Source organism: Ascaphus truei, chromosome 4, assembly GCF_040206685.1.
Source record: "Ascaphus truei isolate aAscTru1 chromosome 4, aAscTru1.hap1, whole genome shotgun sequence".
In the NCBI taxonomy this organism is placed as follows: Eukaryota; Metazoa; Chordata; class Amphibia; order Anura; family Ascaphidae; genus Ascaphus; species Ascaphus truei.
In genome coordinates this window covers 188,672,016-188,696,288 of record NC_134486.1, presented here as the reverse complement: position 1 = coordinate 188,696,288, position 24,273 = coordinate 188,672,016, and the positions used below count along the sequence as shown (strand labels likewise).

Here is a 24,273-nt window from a genome sequence, read left to right as displayed (position 1 = left end):
TGTGTGTGTGTGTGTGTGTGTGTGTGTGTGTGTGTGTGTGTGTGTGTGTGTGTGTGTGTGTGTGTGTGTGTGTGTGTTTGTGTGTGTGTGTGCGTGCGTAGGTGTGTGTGTGTGTGTGTGTGTGTGTGTGTGTGTGTGTGTGTGTGTGTGTGTGTGTGTGTGTGTGTGTGTGTGTGTGTGTGTGTGTGTGTGTGTGTGTGTGTGTGTGTGTGTAGCTGCAGTGTATGTCTGTAGAGCTGCAGTGTGTGTGTGGTGTGTGTACACAGATGAGGCGGCAGTGTGTGGATATAGATAGCTGCAGTGTAAGCCTATATAGAGGTGCTTTAATGTATTTACCATTTTATTTTAATTTAAAAAAATCTTTATACTGTATACAAAAGTGTCCATCATTTATGAAAAAAGCCTACTTTTAGCCTATAATATTAATAATCCCCTCAGAACAGGGCATTACTGGCCAATAATGGAATTATTGTCCGGTAATGGCCTGTTCTTCAGGGATTGTTACTTAAATACTACAAAGTTTTAGTAGCCCTATTGAGTCTGGAGAGAAAGCGATTCACTGTAGGGTATGATACCTTTTAGCGGACCAACACTACAGTTCTTCATAGATGAAATTATAGTGTGCAGAGCTTTTGAAATTTTATATGATTCTTCTTCAAGCGAGTACATTTGAAGTACCATATGAGGTTTAGAGAGAACGCGCTATATTTGTGTGCATTTGAAGAAAAACCTATGAAGGTTTTGAAAGCTCTGTACACTATAATTTAAATTATGGAGAACTCTAATGTTGGTCCACAAAAATGTAAAACAACCAACATCAAATCAGAATTTGATACTGATATACTGTACCCAAATAACAACATGTACAGACCTTTACGTCTTTAATACATTGCTCTGTTGCTTGAGCATTTACTGCATTTGTCATGTGCTTTCTAATCTCCTGTTCCAACCTTTCTACTTCACTGCACATTGCCAGTATTTCATATCTCTTAGCTTCAAGTATGTCAACCAGAGTTTGATAATGGGACTTCTCATTTGACTTCTTCACAGCTGAATCCAATAGAGACCCTGTGTAAATAAAATAATAGAAGCTTTATGAAACCGGGAAGTGGTATTATTCAATAAATATATTACTTAATTTAATTTATGGCTATTACTACTTAAAATAACAATCATACAGTTTAAAAGTTTCATAGTGTGCTCATTAACAATGGGTTTTCTGGAAAGGATGCAACAGGGAAACAACTAAGTGAACCCAAGTAAAATAATAGCTTTTTGAAAGAAGCTGGAAATTGTTTCCATTGGAAATAGTTCTTTTATATCAATATCTCGTAAAATGTACACAATGAATACACTTTTGTAAACCTGAGTGTGAATGAAATGAAAGATGTGTGAACATGCCTATTCGTGTGTCACTCTAAACCAAGTATTTGTATTCATCATGTTGCAAAGCATTAGAATAGTATTAAAAAGTGTGTAGTTAACCCTGATTCATGGCCTTTTATGCAGTTAGAGTAGTTTGGTGAACTGCTATCAAAGCTGAATTACCACTTGGAAAAATGTTTTGAAATTTTCATTTGGATAGTTCTGTGTAAAACTCAAGGAGGGCATAGATATTTAGCCTAAAGCTTTCACTTCTTGATTCCCTTTCACAGTAGATATAAATAAAATAACATAGAAAATCATATACTTGTAGCCTTCTTTCCCTTTTTCCAAGACGGGTTTACTAGTGCTGCATATACCTGTAGGCTCACAGAGAGCTGAGCCTCTGCCACTGGGAGCCTGGGGCAATGAATATATTACTTGGCAGCGCCTCCACCAGCCCAGGATCCCAATACTATGAGATAACCCCAGACAGGAAATAGTAACAACAGCTCTTAGATTAACTTGATAACCTTTACTGCAGGTATTACACAAAATGCACATGAATAATAATCAACACAGTTAACCTTTACAGTAAGGGCAGTTAAAATGTGGAATTCATTACCCATGGAGACTGCGATGGCAAATACAATAGATTTGTTAAAAAAAAGGTTGGACATCTTTTTAGATGGGAAAGGTATACAGGGATATACAAAATAAGTATACATGGGAAGGATGTTGATCCAGGGATTAATCCGATTGCCAATTCTTGGACTCAGGAAGGAATTTATTTTTCCCATTAATGGGGTTTTTTGTTTGCCTTCCTCTGGATCAATAAGTAAGTATAGACATAGAATAAAGTATCTGTTGTCTAAATTTAGCATAGGTTGAACTTGATGGACGCATGTCTTTTTTCAATCTCATCTACTATGTAACTATGTAACTATGTAACTGTTGTGCGATTGGCTGCCATGCGTCACAAGTCTCAGGCTCCTCAGGCTCATGGGACTTGTAGTTCCCTGCTATACCTGTCTCTATGGGCCACCGCGTTCGTCCTGCGCATTGCGCCTGCGCAACCTGACATTGCGGCCGCACTGCGCATGCGCAATTCTTGCGCAAGATGGCTGCGCCCTGCTACGGAAGCCATCGGTGACGTGATCGCCCTAGATGCAGCCGCTTCTCTTCCCCCAGCTGCCCTGAACCTCATCCTCCCCACCAGAGCCCAAGGGGAATCCCCGACCGCCGCGGAGGTTAGTGCCAGAAGAGCTAAAGGTAATAACCCAGAGGGGGACATGGCTACATCCTGTAACATTAACTAATGAGAATAATGCATACAGCAAACAATACAGCATATACAAAAGGGTAGAAAGTAAAACTCACAAAAAGGGATGCTTATTTTGACACGAGTGTACATCAAAGATAGAAATTTGTTGATCATTTATAAAGTAATACATTTTGGGGGATTTTTGACACAAGACCAGAGGAGTGCAGTTTGATTTTCTATCTTTGACATAAAGCATGTGTAACACTGTCCCCCCCCCCCCATGGGGGATACACAGCTTCTGCTACCTAAAGTGTGGCGCGAGTACATGTTAGGGTCAGGAGACCTGAGATGATCTGCGGTGGTATGGAGAACAGGACAGGCTTTTGGTTATCATCTGTAGTTCTTTCTTTTTGGAGTTCAGCACCTCCAGCTTAGAGGGCTCTGGGAGTACCAGAGACAGCCCTCTTTGAAGCACATCAGCCATTTACACCATGCACTGACTCAATCCAGGCTGGTGTATGATTAACAAAGGGGTTTAATTTAGCAGTCACTGCATCAGATCTTTACAGCGGTGCAAGGGTTCAGAGGGTTCCAACCTCTGGATGGTGAACACAGAAAAACAATATGAACCGGCGCCTAATATGGAACACAGTGATGCAGCTGGTCACGGGTGTTGTAAAACCAGAAACCTACTCACAAGATGTTGCAAGTACACAGGCAATGTGCGTCAAAATGCAGTGAGGTGCTGCTTGTCCTCCGATAGCAGTGGAGTGTCTGTAGGTGCACTCCAGTGCTGCCCCTCACTTCTGGAACGAATCCTCCGACACTGAAGGCAGACCTCGGGGAGAAAAGCCTCTTCCTGTTTGCAAATTCAATGTACACCTGCCACGCTGCTCACGTAAGGCCCGTCTGAATAGCTCATGAACTTTGACCCTATGCGTTTCGTGCGCCTGCGCGTCACTTCTTCAGGGGATGGTTAAAGTGCTAGACATTGGATGCTAATATTTCATTACGATAGCTGTGATTGGCCTAAAAATCCACCAATTCTTCCTAGTAAACCTAAAATCGTTTTTACTAAGGCCAATAATTTAAAGTCCAAATTGTCTCCTAGTTGCCCGCTAAGTCATTAAAGAAAAGCTTCATCTAGTTCTACCAAAGGCTTTTTCACTTGTGCAGTGTGCACAGCATGCTCAAACAGTGCTAGTGCTAAGACATTCAAGTCCAATGTCACTTCCAAAATTTATCCTGTTAAATCATTTATAAACTGGCACTCCACGTTTATCATATACTTACTTCAGTGCCCCTGTGGCCTACAATATGTAGGCAGGACAGGGAGGACTTTTCAAAGGAGAATTTATGAACATGTTTATAATATTACAAAGGGATTAACCACCCATAGTGTCTCCCATCATTTTCTTACACATCACAATCAAAATCCACGAGGGCTGGTGTGTCAAGCAATAGAAATTGCCCCGACCAATTGGAGAGGGGGGGACAGACTCAATGAGATCAGTAGGCGATAAGCCTACTGGATCTATGAGCTAAAAACCCTCTCTCCAAATGGTTTGAACATAGATTTTGAGCTGGGAGTATTTCTAAATTATCTAATTACCATCATATAACTGGTCCCATCTCCTTCTGGTTCTTTTTTCCTTTCATTTATTGTTGGTATAAATATTTTTATATCTATCAAGAGGTAGGAAGATTCTTTTATTTATCATTGTTGTATAATTTTTCTTGTTTAATTGTACATTCTGTTTTTCATTGTGTATATTGTTTTTATTTGTTGTCAGCAAGGTTGTTCATTTTGTGTTAGACGCGATTGGCGAATATTCTGACCAATTTTAGCAGTTGCAGTAGAGGTAATTGGTGGATTTTTAGGCCAATCACAGCTATCGTAATGAAATACAAGCATCCAATGTCTAGCACTTTTACCATCCACTGAAGAAGTGACGCGCAGGCGCACGAAACGCGTAGGATCAAAGTTCATGAGCTATTCAGACGGGACTTACGTGAGCAGCGTGGCAGACGTGCATTGAATTTGCAAACAGGACGACGCTTTTCTCCCCAAGGTCCTGTAGAAAAGGGGGATCCAATGCGCACTCACATCCAGATAGGGATATGCATGGGGGAAAAAATGGGAAAGAGAACACAATAGTATAATACTGTATGGGATTAATGCGAATGAAGGTGGTAATGCACTCACATTTTTTTTTAGATCAAACAGGTATTTCGGTTAATAAGTTTAACCAAACTGGTGTTGTAGGCTCTCCGATGTCAGGATACTTCTGATGGTATATAGGCTCTCTGACGACAGGATGCTCCCGATATCTTGCAGGCTCACAGATGGTAGGATATTCCCGATATATAAAGCAGAAAAAACACAAATAGTATAATACTGTATATATCAATACCGATCTTAGACTGTATAGTATATCCACTCACATTGTGTAGTGTAGTAATTCGCTTTTTGGTTGTTGAAGTGACCAACTTATGAGGACTTCTGGAGTCACAGGATACTCCCAGCAGGAAAAGGAAAAGGACACAGGAAAAGGTATATAAACTTTATATGAATGAGTGAATAAAAGCACTTACAGAGCTGTATATACAAACAGCCAAAAAGGTAGTCCAGAAACAACTGTGCCCCCACTCTCAGTAAGCCCCAGTGATGGCCATACACTAGGGGATACTACACAGAGGGGGTACAGAGATCAGAAAGCTCTACAGGGTCTATATGGTCCAGCAAGTAGGTAAGTATTAGCTCTGGTATGTCCCAACGCGTTTCGTCCCGTAAGACTTCTTCAAGGGGCTTTCTAGATGTCCTGCAGTCTTTTCCCAGTTAAATACACTCAAAATTCACGCCTTTTCCCCTCTCTATATTCCCATTGGTTGGGCGCTACGTTTCAAGACCCAGCATATGCGTTCCAACAGTAGCACTGACGTCATCAATCTACGATCAGTAGACACTGCGTGTCAGCGCCTCTCATGCGTTCCATGCACGGCCAATAGGGAGGTGAGTTATCTCACAGGGGCAGCACTACCCATGTACACACTAAAATAACAATATGACTATAAAAAGCCAGAAATGCATAGAGAAATACTCCTATGGTAGCTACAATAAGGTACTATTAGTAGCATAAAAAGGTAATAAGACACACGTACTAACCTAATACGAAACCCTCATATCATAGATAATACAACAATATAAAAGCCTATAATAAAAGCCATATACATAGAAATCCTAATATATAAAACCAAAATAAAGATACGGAAATGTATAAAAACTTGAATATATAAACACGGCAACAGACCCAATCTATGTTAAAAAGGCATTTAAATCGAAATCAGCATTCAGTCCCTTTGGTTGTAATGTTTTTAGCTCAAAAATCCAAAATGATTCTCGCTGTGACAGCTGCTGTACTCTATTCCCACCTCTCCAATTTGTTTGCACTTGTTCTATTCCCATATATTTTAGACCTTCAGAATTAGAGTTATGATGTTTATTAAAATGTAGGTGAACGCTATGATTTTCCATCCCTAGATTAATGTTTCTCAAATGCTCAAGGATCCTTGTCTGAAGCTCTGTACCCCCTCTGTGTGGTATCCCCTAGTGTATGGCCATCACTGGGGCTTACTGAGAGTGGGGACACAGTTGTTTCTGGACTACCTTTGTGTCTGTTTGTATATACAGCTCTGTAAGTGCTTTTATTCATTCATTCATATAAAGTTTATATACCTTTTCCTGCGTCCTTTTCCTTTTCCTGCTGGTAGTATCCTGTGACTCCAGAAGTCTTCATAAGTTGGTTACTTCAACAACCAAAAAGCGAATTACTACACAATGTGATTGGATATACTATACAGTCTAAGATCGGTATTGATATATACAGTATTACACTATTTGTGTTTTTTCTGCTTTATATATCGGGAATATCCTGCAATCTGTGAGCCTGCAAGATATCGGGAGCATCCTGTCGTCAGAGAGCATCCTGTCGTCAGAGAGTCAGAGAGAGTCAGAAGTATCCTGACATTGGAGAGTCTACAACACCAGTTTGGTTAAACTTATTAACCGAAATGCCTGTTTGATCTCAAAAAATGTGAGTGCATTACCACCTTCATTCGCATTGATCCCATACAGTATTATACTATTGTGTTCTCTTTCCTTTTTTTTCCCCCATGCATATCCCTACCTGGATGTGAGTGCGCATTGGATCGCCCCATTTTCTACAAAACATCCAGTGGTTTAAGAACAAACTCACCAACAACCCTTTGCGGCACCCATCAAGGAAATCTACACCCAATATCGGGACTATTAGTATCCTTTGTTTCTTATATCCACAATATTTTTGTGCTCGTTTCTTCTTTTCCAATTTACGTTCTCCCTGAGGTCCGCCTTCAGTGTCGGAGGATCCGTTCCAGAAGTGCGGGGCAGCACTGGAGTGCACCTACAGACACTCCACTGCTATCGGAGGACAAGCAGCACCTCACTGCTTTTTGACGCACATTGCCTGTGTACTTGCAACATCTTGTGAGTAGGTTTCTGGTTTTACACACCCGTGACCAGCTGCATCACTGTGTTCCATATTTCAGCAATTTTATTTGTTTTATTTGTTGGATTAAAATAGTTCTTTTTTTATTTTCAGCCTTGCTTTTTGTTTGTTGTGTGTTCGTTGTGTGTGTATGTTGTACTAAGTGTTTTGAGTGGAATGGTTTGTATGGTATTTGCTAAGCATTAACAGTATACACAATGATCTGGTATTGTGCTTAATTCCACATATCCCGTGACGTACGGCTGTGGATCCATCAAGCCTTCTGGAAGTACAGGACAAACAGATTTTCTTGGAGTCTTCCACCCATTAGACTGTATAAGAAACATATGTATGGACTCATAAGGCGCCGGTTCATATTGTTTTTCTGTGTTAACCCCTGACCTTGTCCAGTTAGAGTTGTTGCCAGGCAGCCTTGCATCTTATGTATGAGGTAATTCAGTGTTATTGATATTTCGTACAGTTGTCACATTTTGATTAATTAGTATTAGCGCTTTTTTGCACCCCCCTTTTTCACGTTACCTCTGGATGGTGCTTGACCCTGATAGAATGGGGTTATCTTCCAGGTATGTATGTATGTATGTACAGTATGTATGTATGTCTTTATTTAAATAGCGCCATAAATGTACATAGCGCTTCACAGTAGTAATACATATCATATAAATAACAAATAATATAAATAACAGATCATGGGAATAAGTGCTTCAGACATACTGTAAAAGTAACATTAAGGAAGGAGTCCCTGCTCCGAGGAGCTTACAATCTAATTGGTAGGTAGGGAGAACGTACAGAGACAGTAGGAGGGAATACTAGTAAGTGCGTCTGCAGGGGGCCAAGGTTTATGTGTCCATGATTATCCAGTGCTACTCAAATGCTTCTTTAAGCAGATGTGTCTTAAGGTGAGTCTTAAAGGTGGAGAGCGAGGGGGCTAGTCGGGTATTGAGGGGAAGGGCATTCCAGAGGTGTGGGGCAGAAAGTGAGAAAGGTTTAAGGCGGGAGAGAGCTTTAGATACAAAGGAGGTAGAAAGAAGACATCCTTGAGAAGAACGCAAGAGTCGGGATGGTGCATAGCGAGAAATTAGGGCTGAGATGTAAGGAGGGGCAGAAGAATGTAAAGCTTTAAAAGTGAGCAGGAGAATTGAGTGTGAGATACATGATTTAATCGGAAGCCAGGAGAGGGATTTCAGGAGGGGAGATGCGGAGACAGATCTAGGAAAGAGTAGAGGGATTCTGGCAGCAGCGTTTAGGATAGATTGTAGGGGAGACAGGTGAGAGGTAGGAAGGCCGGACAGAAGGAGGTTGCAGTAATCGAAATGTGAGAGAATGAGGGCCTGAGTCAAAGTTTTAGCAGTTGAGTAACAGAGGAAAGGGCGTATCTTTGTGATATTGCGGAGGAAAAAGCGACAGGTTTTAGAAACGTTTTGAATATGAGAGGAGAATGAGAGTGAGGAATCAAGTGTAACAGCTAGGCAGCGTGCGTGGGCTACTGGGTGAATGATCGTATTTCCAATAGCAATGTGGAAGGAGGTAGTAGGGCCAGGTTTGGGAGGAAGTATAAGGAGCTCTGTTTTTGCCATGTTAAGTTTCAGTCGGCGGATGGCCATCCAGGATGATATTCCAGAGAGGCATTCAGAAACTTTGGTCTGTATAGCAGGTGTAAGGTCAGGGGTTGAAAGGTAAATTTGTGTGTCGTCAGCATAGAGGTGATATTTAAACCCAAAAGATGTGATTAGGTCACCTAGAGAGAGTGTGTAGAGAGAAAAGAGAAGGGGTCCCAGGACAGAGCCCTGGGGTACCCCCACAGAGAGATCAATAGAGGAGGAGGTGTTAGCAAAAGAGACACTGAAGGTTCGATGGGAGAGGTAAAGGAAATCCAGGATAAAGCTTTGTTCTGAATACCAAGAGTATGGAGAATGTGAAGGAGAAGAGGGTGGTCCACGGTGTCGAATGCTGCAGAGAGGTCGAGCAATATGAGCAGAGTGTAATGACCTCTGTCTTTGGCAGCATGGAGGTCGTCAGTTATTTTAGTGAGGGCTGTTTCAGTAGAGTGAGCAGTGCGGAAGCCAGATTGTAGAGGGTCTAGTACAGAATTAGTGTTGAGAAAGTGTAGCAATCGAGAGAATACAAGACGTTCAAGGAGTTGGAGGCAAAAGGCAGGAGGGAGACAGGTCGATAGTTAGAAGGATAGGTAGGGTCAAGCTTGCTGTTTTTGAGTAATAGTATGACTGTTGCATGCTTGAAGGATGATGGAAAGGTACCAGAGTAGAGGGAAGAGTTAAAGATCTGTGTGAGCATAGGGATTATAGAAGGAGCAAGAGGTTTTAGGAGATGGGAGGGAATGGGATCAAGAGGGCAAGTGGTAGAGGGAGAAGAGGAGATTAGCAGTGACACATCCTCCTCCGAGATAGCAGAAAAAGAGTCAAGAAAGGCAGGAGGAGAGTTGGGAAGTATTGTGGGATGGGAGGAGGCAACAGATGGGATGTTCTGCCGTATGGACTCCACCTTTTCCTTAAAAAAGTCAGCAAAGTCCTGAGGTGAGATGGAGGAAGAAGAGGAGGCAGCTGAGGGTGGTCTGAGTAGAGAGTCAAAGACAGAAAAGAGACGGCATGGGTTAGACTTGTGTGTGTTGATTAGTGATGAAAAGTAGGTTTGTTTAGCTTGAGAGAGGGCAGAGTTGAACAGGATAGCATAAATTTGTAGTGAATGAAGTCTGCGAGCATATGAGATTTCCTGCAGAGGCTTTCAGAGGAACGAGTGAAGGAGCGCAGCATGCGTGTGTGGGAGTTTAGCCACGGTCTGGGGTTAGAAGGGTGAGGACGGCAGAGAGAAAGCGGGGCATGAAGATCAAGAGAGGAAGATAAGGCAGAGTTGTAGTTCCTGACCAGGTTGTCAGGGTCTGAAGCAGAACTGAGAGAGGAGAGGGAGGAGCGTAAAGTGGAATCAAGAGCTGGTAGGTTAATAGAGCGCAGGTTTCTGCAAAAACGAGGGCGAGATGGAGATGGAGATGGAGAGAAGCGAGAGAGAGAAAATGAGATGAGGTGATGGTCAGAGAGAGGAAAAGGGGAGATGGAGAAGTCGGAGAGAGAGAAGTTTTTAGTGAAAACCAGGTCTAGGTAGTGTCCATCCTTGTGGGTGCTGGCTTCAGTCCACTGTTCAAGGCCAAAAGAAGAGGTTAGAGAAAGAAAGCGGGAAGCCCAAGGGAGAGAGGGGTCATCAATGTGGCAATTGAAGTCCCCAAGGAGAAGAACAGGGGAGTCTGAGGAGAGAAAGAAAGAGAGCCAGGATTCAAAGTGAGAGAGAAAGGCAGAAGGGGGATGAGTAGAGGAAGGTGGGAGATAGATGACCGCCACATGGACCGGGAGAGGAGAGAAGATCTGGACTGTGTGAACCTCAAAGGAGGAAAAAGCAAGAGAGGTCAGATGTTCTCTCAGTCACCAGGACTGAGAGTGGGCCCGCTCATCCCACCATGGGAGAGACTCACAGCCCTCTGCTTCCGTTCTCCTCAGAACCAGGAACAGGACTAATCTAGTTTTGGCTCTGCCTCTCATTCAGGAACCAGAAGGGACGGGCTCATGATCTATACCTATCCCCGATAGGCTTACACAGGCCATGAGTCACCACCGCACTCCTGTCAATCATAGAGGAGTACAAGGGGGGTCTCAAGCCCACAGATTTAACCTGTTTTTGCCTGCAGCTAGCAGGGACTTGCATAACAGGGGGAAAGACAGGTAGAAAGAGACATACCCTGTTACACAGTATATTGAGAAACCTGATTGAATCAAGATTTGTCTAATAAATTCTAAATCATTCAGTTACTTACTTGTGACATTGTCATTTGTTGTATTGTTTGTCAACTCTGCCTCCAACTGATTTCTAAGTCTTGAATAAGGATAGAAAAAAGCATATATCAAAACAGCTAAGCAAGTGACAAGAGACAAGTATACTACTTAGGAACCATGTTCAAGGAGAAAATCACACGTAATCAAACATGTTCACTGGTCATTTACTCACTGGTCATTTACATCTAAGGCCACTTGAGCTTCATGTTCAAGCTTCTCAACAGCCAAGATGGCCTCTTCTACATCTTGAGTTTTCACAGCTCTTTTTTTCATGCCTTCTATTTCAGACATCAGAACCTGTAAGGTTTCAGAAAGAACAGAGTGGCAGAATTAACATTAAAGGGGTGTTTAACCTACAAACCTATAAGGTCAAAAGAAACTGTTAACAGTACACTGCAATAAAAAAAATAGCATTTCTGCATCAGAATGAAATAAATATCTTTTTTTTTTTTTTGCAATGTTAAAAGCCATATTGGTCCTAGGGGAGTGTAGATTTGCCTGAAAAAAAGATCTTTAAAGATCATGTACTGTACAATTTTTTTTATGGTGTTCAGTTAAAATGTATCACAATTTTTAAAGAATTTTCATTTCTTATTTACATTTTTTATAAAAGAAAAATCAACAAAACCTACATCTAAAACCTGAAACATTAAATCTCTATTCATAAAATGTGTTTATTCTCAGAAGATATTGATATCATTTAGTGAGTTGGGATCTTATGATGTGGGAATCTATGGTAGCAGTGAATCTATGCAATCTAAAAAGATGTGGAAACCTCCTCCTCTATTCCCATCACCACAGTGACATCACAATTATATGATCACTGAGGAGCAACTTGCCACAGGTATCATGGCGCTCTGATTCTATGGTACCTCTGGGAATTCAAGGCGTTAAACTGTGATCGTGTTTGGGTCCCTATCTCAAAGAAACTTGACTTGAATGTGAGTTACATGTTATAGTCACCTGATCAGTATTGTCATCATTTAATGAATGACCTCTATGTTACAAATAGCCAGGAGCGCTAACAGGGGGGGACAGAAGGTACTGGTATCCCGGGCCCCTTGTCCCCCCATGCCCTCCCTTTGTCCCCCCCATGGCTTCCCCTGGTCCCACCACAGCCTCACCGGGTCCCCCACGCCCTCCCCTGGTCCCCTCATGCCCTCCCCTGGTCTCTCCACGGCCTCCCCTGGACTTCCCCTGGTCTCCTCTGTCCTCCCCTGGTTCTCCTCTAGTCCCCCCATTGCCTCCCCCAGCCCATCCACACCCTCCCCTGGTCCCCCCCACAGCCTCCCATGGACCTCCTCTAGCCCCCCACGGCCTCCCCATGTCCCCCGATGGTCTACTCTGCCCCCCATGGCCTCCCCCTGGTCTCCCCACGCCCTCACTTGGAACCCCCACATCCTCCCCTTGTCCCCCACACCCACCTCTTGTCCCCCCTGGTCTCCTCTGCCTCCCCCATGGCCTTCCCTTGTCCCCCCACGGCCTCCCCTTTTCCCCCCTGGCCCTCCCCTGGTCCCCACATGGCCTCCCCTGATCCCTCCACGGCCTTCCCATGGACTTCCCTTGGTCTCCTCTGGCCTCCCCTGGTTCCCCTCTAGTAACCCCATGGCCTCCCCTGGTCCCCCCACACCATCCCCTGGACCTCCTCTCGCCCCCCATGACCTCCACTGGACCTCCTCTGGCCCCCCCATGGCCTCCACTGGTCCCCCCAATGGTCTACTCTGGCCCCCGTGGCCTCCCCTGGTCTCCCCACACCCTCACCTGGACCCCTCATGCCCTCCCCTTGTCCCCCCATGGCCTCCCCTGGTCCTCCACGCCCTCCCCTTGTCCCCACACGGCCTCCCCTGGTCTCCTCTAGTCCCCCCCACGGCCTCCCCTGGCCTCCCCTGGCCCCCCCACATCCTCCCCTGGTTCTCCCCTGGCCCCCCCACGCCCTCCCCTTGTCCCCCCATGGCCTCCCCTGGACCTCCTCTGGCCCCCACAGCCTCCCCCGGACCTCCTCTGGCCCCCCACGGACTCCCCTGGACCACCTATGGCCCCCCCACGGAATCCCCTGCTTTTCCTCTGGACTCCCCTGGCTCTCCTCTGGCCCCCCACGGTCTCCCCTGGCTCCCCCATGTCTCCCCTGGTCTCTCATGGCTTCCCCCCTGCCTCCAGTCAGTCACCTACCCACCCACCAAGTCTCCGTCTCTCTGTCACCCTGTTTCCCTCTCTCTGTCAACCTGTATCCCTCTCTCTGTCACCCTGTCTCCCTCTCTCTGTCACCCTGTCACCCTCTCTGATTTAGGGATCAGGGGGAACAACCTGCACTACGTTCCCCCTCCTCACTCACCCCGATCCCCGCAGCCGTCCCTGCCTTGGTCTTCCCTCCTGCTCCATCGTGGGCAGCTCCCTCCTCCTTCCCCGCATCGACCAGGTCCTGCATGGGCTGCGCGCGCCAGTCTGACAGCATTACAGGGCGTGCACGGACCCACGCTTCTTATGGGTGGTTTCTCTCATCTGTCCCCGCCCCCAGCCATCTCTGGACACCGCGCAACGCACGCAAGCAGCGCAACCCCTCCTAATCCTCCCCCTTGGTCCTCTCCCTATCCCTGCAGTCCTGGGGCCACGCCTCCGCTCCTCCTCCCCTCCCTTGGCCTCTGCTCTCTATTTAGTTCCTGTCCCCATATTAAGTCAGCGCTCAGTATAATCATCAGTAGCTTTGTGCTGTCTGGTTTTGTGCTTGGCTCTCACTTCTGTTTCCAGTCTCCTTGTTCCTGACCTGGCCTGGCTACGTACCCTCTCTGGATCTTGACCCCTGGCTACGGACTCGACTACACTTCCCTCTCTACAACTCAGACTCGGCAAATGGACACTCAACTATGCTTACCTCTCTTCTCCTCGGATTAAGCAAAAGGACACTCACTTTGCGGCTTTCTCTACTCCCAGACCATAGGCCTATCGACTCGACTACGCTTCCCTCTGGAACTCAGGATCCGGCAAGTACCCAACTAATCTTTCTCTACAGCCCAAGACCTGGCTACGCTCAATACCACACTCCGGGCACGCCCCTGTTGCTACAGGGTGTGTGGGTTCTCCATTCTCCACCACAGTACCGGGGTCTTGTCGGGTTTGCGGGCAGTACGAGCATTACAATATGCTGAGCCCAACAAACCCTGACCACCCTGAGGTAGACTCAGTCTTGACCTCGATTTCTGAGAATTTTTCCTACTGCACCGACACACTTTATTCGAGCAAATACCCAGTATGTACCTGGCAGATACCTGGAATGCGCCGCTCCTCACCTCTGACAAGCCCCGTTGTGTTTGCCTTCCCAGCCTGGGTTCATGCCTGGCTGACGGGCGGCTGATCTGTTAAATGATAATGATTAGGATTTAATAGGCTGCAATGCTTCGCGTGTCTACCAGATGGCATAAATTCATGAATTGTAATGCAGTATATATATATATACTGTGCAGTATTGCAGCCAGTGGGAATAAAATGCTTCAATCCCTGCCTGGAAAATAACCCAATGCACTCGGGCAGAAAACAGTCACAAACCTCAATACACCCGGGTATACCCGAATTCGTGGGACTAGCCGAGCTCGAATAAAGTGTGTCGCCAGTGTACCTACAGGTTCAGATTGCCTCTCTCACCCAACAAGTCTCTACTCTGTCCTTACAACAACATCAGGCCAACGTGCTTAGACCTGCTGTCCAAGAGGCGGCTGCGGCACTGGAATCATGGATTCCTGCGCCTAACAGGTATGCTGTAGACCCGCTCGCATGCCGGTGTTTCCTTAATCAGTGCAACATACAATTTGAGCTCCCTCTCTCTCGCTTCCCTACTGACCATCTGAGAATTAAAGACCGAACTCACCCATGACTTTGCAAGTTTTAAGAGGGAGTTTCGCCAAGTCTTCGATACTCCTGGTCGTAGGCACACGGCTGAATCCTCTCTTTTCCACCAGCCCTGGAGGACTTAATTGCCCTTTGCATAAGGGTAGACCAACGTATGCAAGAGAGTCGTACCGAGCGCCAGACTCCCCGGTTTGTTCTGTCAGTGTCTTCCATCGAGTATTCTTGCTCTGGAAGCACCTGAACCTATGCAACTGAGTAGCCAACAACTCTCTTCCTAAAAAGACTGCGGTGCAGGAATGAGGGTCTCTGCTTTTACTGCGGCTCCCGCGGACACACCCTGTCACGGTGTCCCCTGAAACTGGGAAACTCCAGCACCCAATGAGTTATGAGGGGATCTCATTGGGTACAATTTCTTCTCTTCCCCCTAACAAGGAAATTCACCCCAAGAGAATCCTCTTGCCCATCCTTCTTGAAGGGCCCAATATTCGGGTTCAGGCCGCTGCCTTCCTCGACTCAGGTTCAGGCGGTAATTTCATGGACCAGGAATTTGCTGTCGAGAACAATTTTCCCCTGGTGAGGAAGAGAGTACCGGCCAGTCTCGAGGCCATTGATGGACAGCCGCTCCAGCCTGCCATCATTTCCGTGGAGACACCTCTCATGTCACTATCAATGAGGGACGGACACTTGGAGCTGATCTCCTTTGACGTCATCCACTCCCCTTCTGTTCAGGTCATCCTGGGACTGCCGTGGTTACAACAACATAACCCTCGCATAGATTGGACTGACAAGTCACCTATCCAGTTGAATTCTCCCTGTCTAGGAGCCTCAACGCCTCCAGCAGCGGCACTTGCTGGCCTGGATACCACCACCCCGGGGAAGACCTCCCTGCCGGTCTATTCTGAATTCCTGGAGGTCTTCAACAAGACCCATGCCGAGATCCTCCCGCCACACCGTTCGTTTGACTGCCCAATCGATTTGGTGCCCGAGACCGTTCTTCCCAAAGCCAGGTCTTACCCCTTATCTTTGCCTGAAACTAAGGCCATGGCGGAGTACATTGAGGAGAACCTCAAGAAGGGTTTCATCCGGAACTCTACCTCTCTGGCCGGAGCAAGGTTTTTTTTCGTGAAGAAAAAAGACGGGACACTTCGCCCTTGTATCGTCTATCGGGGCCTCAATAAGGTCACGATAAAGAACCGCTACCCCGTACCCTTAATCTCTGAACTTTTCGATAGACTGCAAAGAGCCACTATTTTTTCCAAGCTCGATCTGCGGGTGCCTATAATTTGATTCGTATCCATAACGGGGATGAGTGGAAACAGCGTTCAACACGCGTAGCGGCCACAACGAATATCTGGTAATGCCGTTTGGGCTATGAAATGCACCTGCCATCTTTCAAGATTTTATGAATGAGATCTTTCACGATGTCATAAATATTTTTGTGTTTGTATACCTGTATGATATTCTCATTTTTTCCAAGACTCTCGATGAACACATCAAGCATACCAAGCTTGTTCTTTCTCGCCTACAAGGAAATCGACTCTACGCTAAAATGGAGAAATGCCTGTTTCAACAGTCTTCAACTGCATTCCTGGGATATATTATTTCTGACAAGGGCTTCACTATGGATCCAGAGAAACTCAAGTTGGTATTAGAATGGCCACAACCCAACTCCATAAAAGGCGATCCAACGATTTCTCGATTTCGCTAATTATTACTGGAAGTTTATTCGGAATTTCTCTGCTACGGTGGCACCTATTACCTCTCTTACCAAAAAAGGGGCCAATCCTTCTTCCTGGCCTCCTGAAGCTAGTCAGGCGTTCGAGTTCCTGAAGAAGGCATTTGTCTCTGCCCCTATCTTGCAGCACCCAGACCCTACCCTTCTTTTTACTTTGGAGGTCGACGCCTTCGATATTGGAGCAGGCGCTATTCTTTCCCAAAGAGCCACTCCCCAAGAAAATCTTCACCCCTGCGGTTTTTTTTTCTAAAAAATTCTCTCGTGCTGAGAGGAATCATGATGTCGGTAATAGGGAGTTGTTAGCCATGAAGATGGACTTACAAGAATGGAGGCACCTGCTACAGGGGACTAAGGAACCCGTTGCGATCCTCACAGACCACATGAACCTACTGTATTATATATTGAAGGCACTCGTCGTCTCGGTTCTCGCCAGGTTCGTTGGGGCGCTGTTCTTCTCCAGGTTTAATTATACCATCTCATATTTTCCGGGTACCAAGAATGTTAAAGCGGATGCCTTGTCCCGTCAGTTTGCCACAGAGGAGAGACCTGAGGAGATCCCTGAGAGCATCTTACCCCCAAACACATTATTTCAGCGAATTCCTTTGATGTTCTGGATAAAATTGTGGAGGCCCAGTCTCACATCCCCGAAAGCCTGGAAATACCAGATGGTTGCCTATATGCCGATCCACGATTCTGTCACAAGATTTTGGAGTGGGGTCATTCTTCTAGATCAGCGGACCACCCCGGTATGAATAGGACCATGGATTTGATTAGGTGGACATTTTGGTGGCCTAAGATGTTGAAGGAAATTCGTGAATTTACTTCTAGAGGCAAAGTTCAATTCCTGATCCATTGGAAAGCATACGGACCAGAGGAGCGTTCTTGGGTTTCACGCTAACAACTCCACGCCCCTGCCTTGCTGTGACGATTCCACCAGAGATTCCCCTTTAAGCCTTGGGAAGATGATCCGGAGTCCGATCCTCAAGGGGGGGGTTACTGTAAGGGATCAGGGGGCACATCCTGCACTACGTGCCCCCTCTTCACTCACCCCGGTCCCCGCAGCCGTCCCTGCCTCGTTCTTACTTCCTGCTCCGGCGCGGGCAGCTCCCTCCTCCTTCCCCGCATCGTCCGGGTCCCACTTGGCCACACGCGCCAGCCCGACAGCATTACAGGGTGCGGTGGACCCGTGCTTCTTATGGGCGGTCTCTCTCATCTGTACCCACACCCAGCAATCGCGGGACACCACGCAACGCACGCAAGCAGTGCAAACGCTCATAATCCTCCCCCTTGGTCCTCTCCCTATCCCTGCAGTCCTGGGGATGCGCCTCCACTCCTCCCCCCCCCCCATTGGCCTCTGCTCTCTATTTAGTTCCTGTCCCCACGTTCAGTCAGCGCTCAGCATAATCATCTGTGCTGTCTGGTTTTGTGCTTATTTATTTATTTATTTATAAAATATTTTACCAGGAAGTAATACATTGAGAGTTACCTCTCGTTTTCAAGTATGTCCTGGGCACAGAGTTAAGACAAATAATACATGGTTACAAGTACAGTTACATAAATGAACAGGGTATACATTATATACAAGACATTGAATGCACAGTTAAAGAAAATATATATTATGCGCGTATGAAACAGTTACAGACCAGGTTAAAATGTGAGACAGCCTTAGATTTGAAAGAACATAAACGGGTGGTGGATGTGAGAGTCTCTGGTAGGTTTTTCCAGTTTTGGGGTGCACGGTAGGAGAAGGAGGAACGTCTGGATACTTTGTTGAGCCTTGGGACCATGAACAGTCTTTTGGAGTCTGATCTCAGGTGATAAGTGCTGCAAGTGGTAGGGGTGAGGAGCTTGTTCAGGTAGCTGGGTAGCTTGCCCATGAAGAATTTAAAGGCAAGACAGGAAAGGTGAACTTTGCGCCTAGACTCTAGTGTTGACCAATCTAGTTCTTTGAGCATTTCGCAGTGATGTGTGTTGTAGTTGCATTGGAGAACAAAACAACAAATTGAATTGTAGAGGGTGTCAAGTTTGCTAAGGTGGGTTTGAGGTGCCGAGCCATATACTATGTCTCCATAGTCAATAATTGGCATTAGCATCTGCTGTGCGATACTGTACGCTTTCTGATCAGGAGACATACAGAGGCGACACGTTTTATTTGAACTCGGCTAGTTCCGCAAGCCGGGAGATGTCCCGGCTTGCTAGCCGAATCCCCTCGGCGTGCCGCACGTCACGATGCGCGGTCACGCTTCATCGGGTGCCTGTGCCCCCTGCGCGCGTGCCCAGGGCTCCCCGAGGGAGCCCTGGTGTCCCGCGATGTGGGGGACGGCGGTGGCGAGTTCCGGGGGACCCGGTGGACCCGGAGAGGGGAGGGGGAAGCCCCGATCGGAGGGCCGCTCCTCCGAGGCTTCGGCGCGCGCCCGGTTACTGTCGCGGCCGAGACCAGGTAAATGCTCAAATAAACTTGGCTGCGACAGTAGGGAGGATTTGTTCCTGTAAAGTACCCCTAGTTTGGCATAGGTCTTGGTTGTCAGGGTATCAATGTGCATCCCGAATGTTAAGTGGGAGTCGAACCATAAGCCCAGGTATTTAAAACTAGTGACAGGTGTTAGGGTGGTGTTAGCATTGGTTCTAATCAGGTGCTCAGTCACTGGAAGCTTTACAAATTTAGTCTTGGTCCCAAATACCATTGTTACAGTCTTGTCAGTGTTTAAAAACAGTTTGTTTTGGGAAATCCAGTTTTCGAGTCTCAAAAGTCAAACTGAAGTATGTGTTGAAGGTCAGAGAGGCTATGGCTGTGTGCATATAGGATTGTGTCATCTGCATACATGTGTATTGAGGCTTCCTTACAAGCTGTGGGAAGATCATTAATGAACACTGAGAAGACTAGGGGCCCCAGAACAGAGCCTTGCGGGACACCACAGGTGATATCCAGGGGGTTGGAGTTAGAGCCTGAGATGGACACATGTTGGGATCTTCCTGATAGGTAGGACTGAAACCAGTTTAAAGCATGCTTCCCTATTCCAGAGCTCTGGAGTTTGTTAAGCAGGATAGCATGATCGACTGTGTCAAAAGCCTTTGCAAAATCTAGGAATACTGCACCAGTGAGTTGTCACCGTTCCATTGCACACTGGATTTCATTGCAAATTTTTAGCAGGGTAGTTACGGTGGAGTGTTTGGGACGAAAGCCAGATTGGAATTGGCTCTCTGTTTCAAGTCTCCTTGTTCCTGACCTGGCCTGGCTATGTACCCTCTCTGGATCTTGACCCCTGGCTTCGGACTCGACTACACTTCCCTCTCTACTCCTCGGAGTCGACAAACGGACCCTCACTACGGGTCTCTCTCTGCTCCCAGACCATTGGCCCAAGACCCGGCTACGCTCACTACCACACTCCGGGCAAGCCCCCGTTCCTGCAGGTGTGTGGGTTCTCCCTTCTCCTTCTCAGTACCGGGGCCTTGTCATGTTTGCGGGCAGCACGAGCGTTATACTCTGTCACCCTGTCATACTCTCTGTCACCCTCTCTGTCACAATGTCTCCATCTCTCTGTCACCCTGTCTCCGTCTCTCTGTCACCCTCTCTCTGTCACCCTGTCTCCCTCTCTCTGTCACCCTGTCTCCATCTTTCTGTCACCCTGTCACCTTCTCTCTGTCACCCTGTCTCCCTCTCTCCCTGTCCCCCTGTCTCTGTCTCCCTCTCTCTCTGTCTCCCTCTCTCTGTCGCTGTCTCCCTCTCTCTCTCTCTCTCTCTCTCTCTCTCTCGCTGTCTCCCTCTCTCTCTGTCTCCCTCTCTCTCTCTCCCTCTCTCTGTAACCCTGTCTGTCTGTCTCCCTCTCTCTGTCACCTGGTCACGCTGTCTGTTTCCCTCTCTCTGTCACCCTGTCTCTCTTTCGCACTCTCTCTGTCGCCCTGTCACCCTCTCTCTGTCACTCTGTCACCCTCTTTTTGTCACCCTGTCACCCTCTTTCTGTCACGCTCTCTCTGTCACGCTCTCTCTGTCACCCTCTCTCTGTCACCCTGTCACCTTCTCTCTGTCACCCTGTCACCCTCTTTCTGTCACCCTCTCTATGTCACCCTCTCTCTGTCACCCTCTCTCTGTCACCCTCTCTATGTCACCCTGTCACCCTCTCTCTGTCACCCTGTCAAACTCTATGTGTCACCCTTGCTCTGTCACCCTCTCTCTGTCACCCTCTCTCTGTCACCATCTCTCTGTCACCCTGTCACCCTCTCTCTGTCACCTTGTCTCTGTCACCCTCTCTCTCTGTCACCCTGTCACCCTCTCTCTGTCACCCTGTCACCCTTTCTCTGTCACCCTCTCTCTGTCACCATGTCACCCTGTCACCCTCTGGCTTTCGCTGTCTCTAAATGTCACACACACTCTCTCTGTCTCTCTCTGTCACACACACACTCTCTCTCTGTCACACACACTCTTTCTGTCTCTCTCTGTCACACACACACTCTCTGGGGGCTATGCACTAAGCAGTGAGCTTTTGCTCTGGCCTGAAAAAAAAAATGTCAGCTAAAAATTGAACCCGTAGGCGCGAATCACTAAGGAGTTCAACGCATTCGGGATCGGACGTGCTCATATCTGCCAGATCGTGTGTGCTTTCCCCCCCCCCTCCATTATCATGCTTAAATTTCAAATACGATAACTGATAGAAAAAAAAGCCTCCTGTAACATTTGCATGGAGATTCTTCATCTCCATGCTCGGCTGTTTCAGGCGATAGTGCAATTGCCAAACCAATTGCTTCCATAGTCAACTCTATCCTGTCTGTAGGCATATCCCTAAGTGAAAAAGGAAACTTATCTAATAGTGGCGCTCTATATAAAAATACTAGCTATACATATAATCGTAGTGATAATAATAATCAAAAGGTGATACTTATGCAAACACATGAAACAGGTGCTGCTATGACCCGGTGAGGATTGCTCTTTCAGTCCTCGTGTTGAGAAGTAGGGATGAATCTCCGGGAAGCGCAGGGATATGTGAAAACAAAAATGTATATAGATAATGCAATATTGCTGTGACAAATTAAATAAATTGGCTGATCTAATGCAGATGTACTCACAAGTGTGAGAAGGTTAAAGGCACGTAAAGGTATCTTTCCCAGAGTATGGATGTCACACTGTATTCAGGAAATCAATCTCAGCCCCATATAGAATCCAAGAGACCTTAGAAAAGAAGACTGGACATAGCGCAGACTGTATACCAAGAATTTATAAAAGGTAAGTGAAAGGTATTACACTCACATGATTTCAAAAGTTTAAAAGCATTTCGATCACACGCAGTGGATCTCAGAAGCCGGATAGATGGTGTATCTGGTTCCCCTCCTTCCGTGGCGTGCGTGTCACTGGTTTGCGTTCCAACTGCACAGGAAGTGATGTCATCGGCTTCCAGGGGTTCCGGCCAGTAGTACAGACGTCACTCTACGCGTTTCATCTCATCGATTTCATCAGGAGTGACTTTGTGATGGGTGTGGGATGCATATATACCCCTAACTTAGTTCCCATTGGTGAATGGCTAACTAGATTTTAATTGGGTTAACGATTATACTGAGTGGATACACATGAGATGGAAAGAGACATGTAATTAATCCCTCTACATCTTACATATGCAGAGGTCCAAAAAATAATACAATCAATCAATGTTGAAAATGTAATGCAGAAATGTATCTTTAAAAATGCTAATGCATAGATATAAAAAATGTTTAAATAAACATTATAAAAATATAGACATAAAAACAGGTATATATGAAATAAATAGGAAGTAAGTAAAACAATATGAGTCAGAACAGGGAAACTAGCTAATTATAAAGCATAGTTGATTCATAGGAATAGATGAAATCTATTGTGGAAACAAGAAACAGGGCATAAGTAACATTATAGAAAAGGTTTCAAATCAAATTCCAAATTCAGACCAGCAGGAGACATGGTTTTTAGTCCGAACATCCAATATGATTCTCTTTTTATCAGTGCTTTATCTCTATTACCCCCTCTCCAGTGAGGCATAACCTGTTCGATGGCTTTAAATTTTAACCCTTTAGGATCTGAATTGTGTGATAAATAAAAATGATTTGAAACACTGTGTGTGGTCAATTTTCTTTTTATGTTTCCTATGTGTTCCAATATACGGGTTTTTAAAGATCCTGGGCAGGTCTGGACGCGAATTTGGTAACCTGGCGGAGATTTATAGATGATATCATTTTTGTGTGGAAGGGTACATTGGAGAACCTAGATCTATTCCTCCAGTACCTCAATAACAATGAGTTTAATCTTAAATTCACTTCCACCATGAGTAAAACATCCATAAACTTTCTGGACCTTACTATATATTTGGATAACAATGTTATTAAAACAAAAAAAAAAATTCAAAGACGTGGATGCTAACAACTACATCCTACAGTCTAGTTGCCATTTGAATAAATGGATTAATAATATACTATATGGTCAATACTGTAGACTGAAACGTAATTGCACGGATAACAGTGTTTTTGAGGAGCAATCCAACGTGCTGTCCAGAAAGTTTGTGGAGAGGAATTATAATCAGGATGTCATCCAGAAAGCTTTGGCTAAGACCAAGTGTACACCAAGAGAATCTATGCTGGTCCCAAAAGTAAAGGACACTAATAGTGCACTCATCAAGGTACCATTTGTTACACAATACAATAGAGATGCACATAGAATTAATAAAATACTAAACTCTCACTGGCCTATTCTTAAAAATGACCCTACCTTAGGAACTCTTCTACCCGACAAGGTTCAAATGATATATAGAAAAGCACCTAACATTAAAAATAAGGTAGCACCAAGTGCACTAAAAAATGTTAGTTTAAACAGCAATCCAACCTGGTTGGACCCCCCGAAAGGTTTTTTCAATTGTAAATACTGTACTGCCTGCAAATATAGCTCTAACATTATTGATAGCTTTCATTCTAATACTACACAAAAAAGCTACAAAATAAAACAACATTTAAATTGTAGGTCCAATTTTGTAATCTATTTACTAGAATTTGAATGTGGTCTACAATATATTGGGAAAACTATAAGATCTTTAAAAACCCGTATATTGGAACACATAGGAAACATAAAAAGAAAATTGACCACACACAGTGTTTCAAATCATTTTTATTTATCACACAATTCAGATCCTAAAGGGTTAAAATTTAAAGCCATCGAACAGGTTATGCCTCACTGGAGAGGGGGTAATAGAGATAAAGCACTGATAAAAAGAGAATCATATTGGATGTTCGAACTAAAAACCATGTCTCCTGCTGGTCTGAATTTGGAATTTGATTTGAAACCTTTTCTACAGTATAATGTTACTTATGCCCTGTTTCTTGTTTCCACAATAGATTTCATCTATTCCTATGAATCAACTATGCTTTATAATTAGCTAGTTTCCCTGTTCTGACTCATATTGTTTTACTTACTTCCTATTTATTTCATATATACCTGTTTTTATGTCTATATTTTTATAATGTTTATTTAAACATTTTTTATATCTATGCATTAGCATTTTTAAAGATACATTTCTGCATTACATTTTCAACATTGATTGATTGTATTATTTTTTGGACCTCTGCATATGTAAGATGTAGAGGGATTAATTACATGTCTCTTTCCATCTCATGTGTATCCACTCAGTATAATCGTTAACCCAATTAAAATCTAGTTAGCCATTCACCAATGGGAACTAA

At 45.3% G+C, this 24,273-nt stretch overlaps 1 protein-coding gene across 1 annotated transcript in view; it reads right to left on the bottom strand.

The window, feature by feature from the left end:
- Window positions 1-24,273, bottom strand: part of C4H6orf118 (chromosome 4 C6orf118 homolog) — a 276,968-nt gene that overhangs the window by 114,404 nt on the left and 138,291 nt on the right. Inside the window, exons 4-6 of the mRNA XM_075596716.1 lie at window positions 11,182-11,306; window positions 10,991-11,049; window positions 872-1,068 (exon numbers count right to left, since the gene is read on the bottom strand). Of these exons, the coding sequence (XP_075452831.1) occupies window positions 872-1,068; window positions 10,991-11,049; window positions 11,182-11,306 (381 nt within the window). The remainder of the gene's footprint in view (window positions 1-871; window positions 1,069-10,990; window positions 11,050-11,181; window positions 11,307-24,273) is intronic.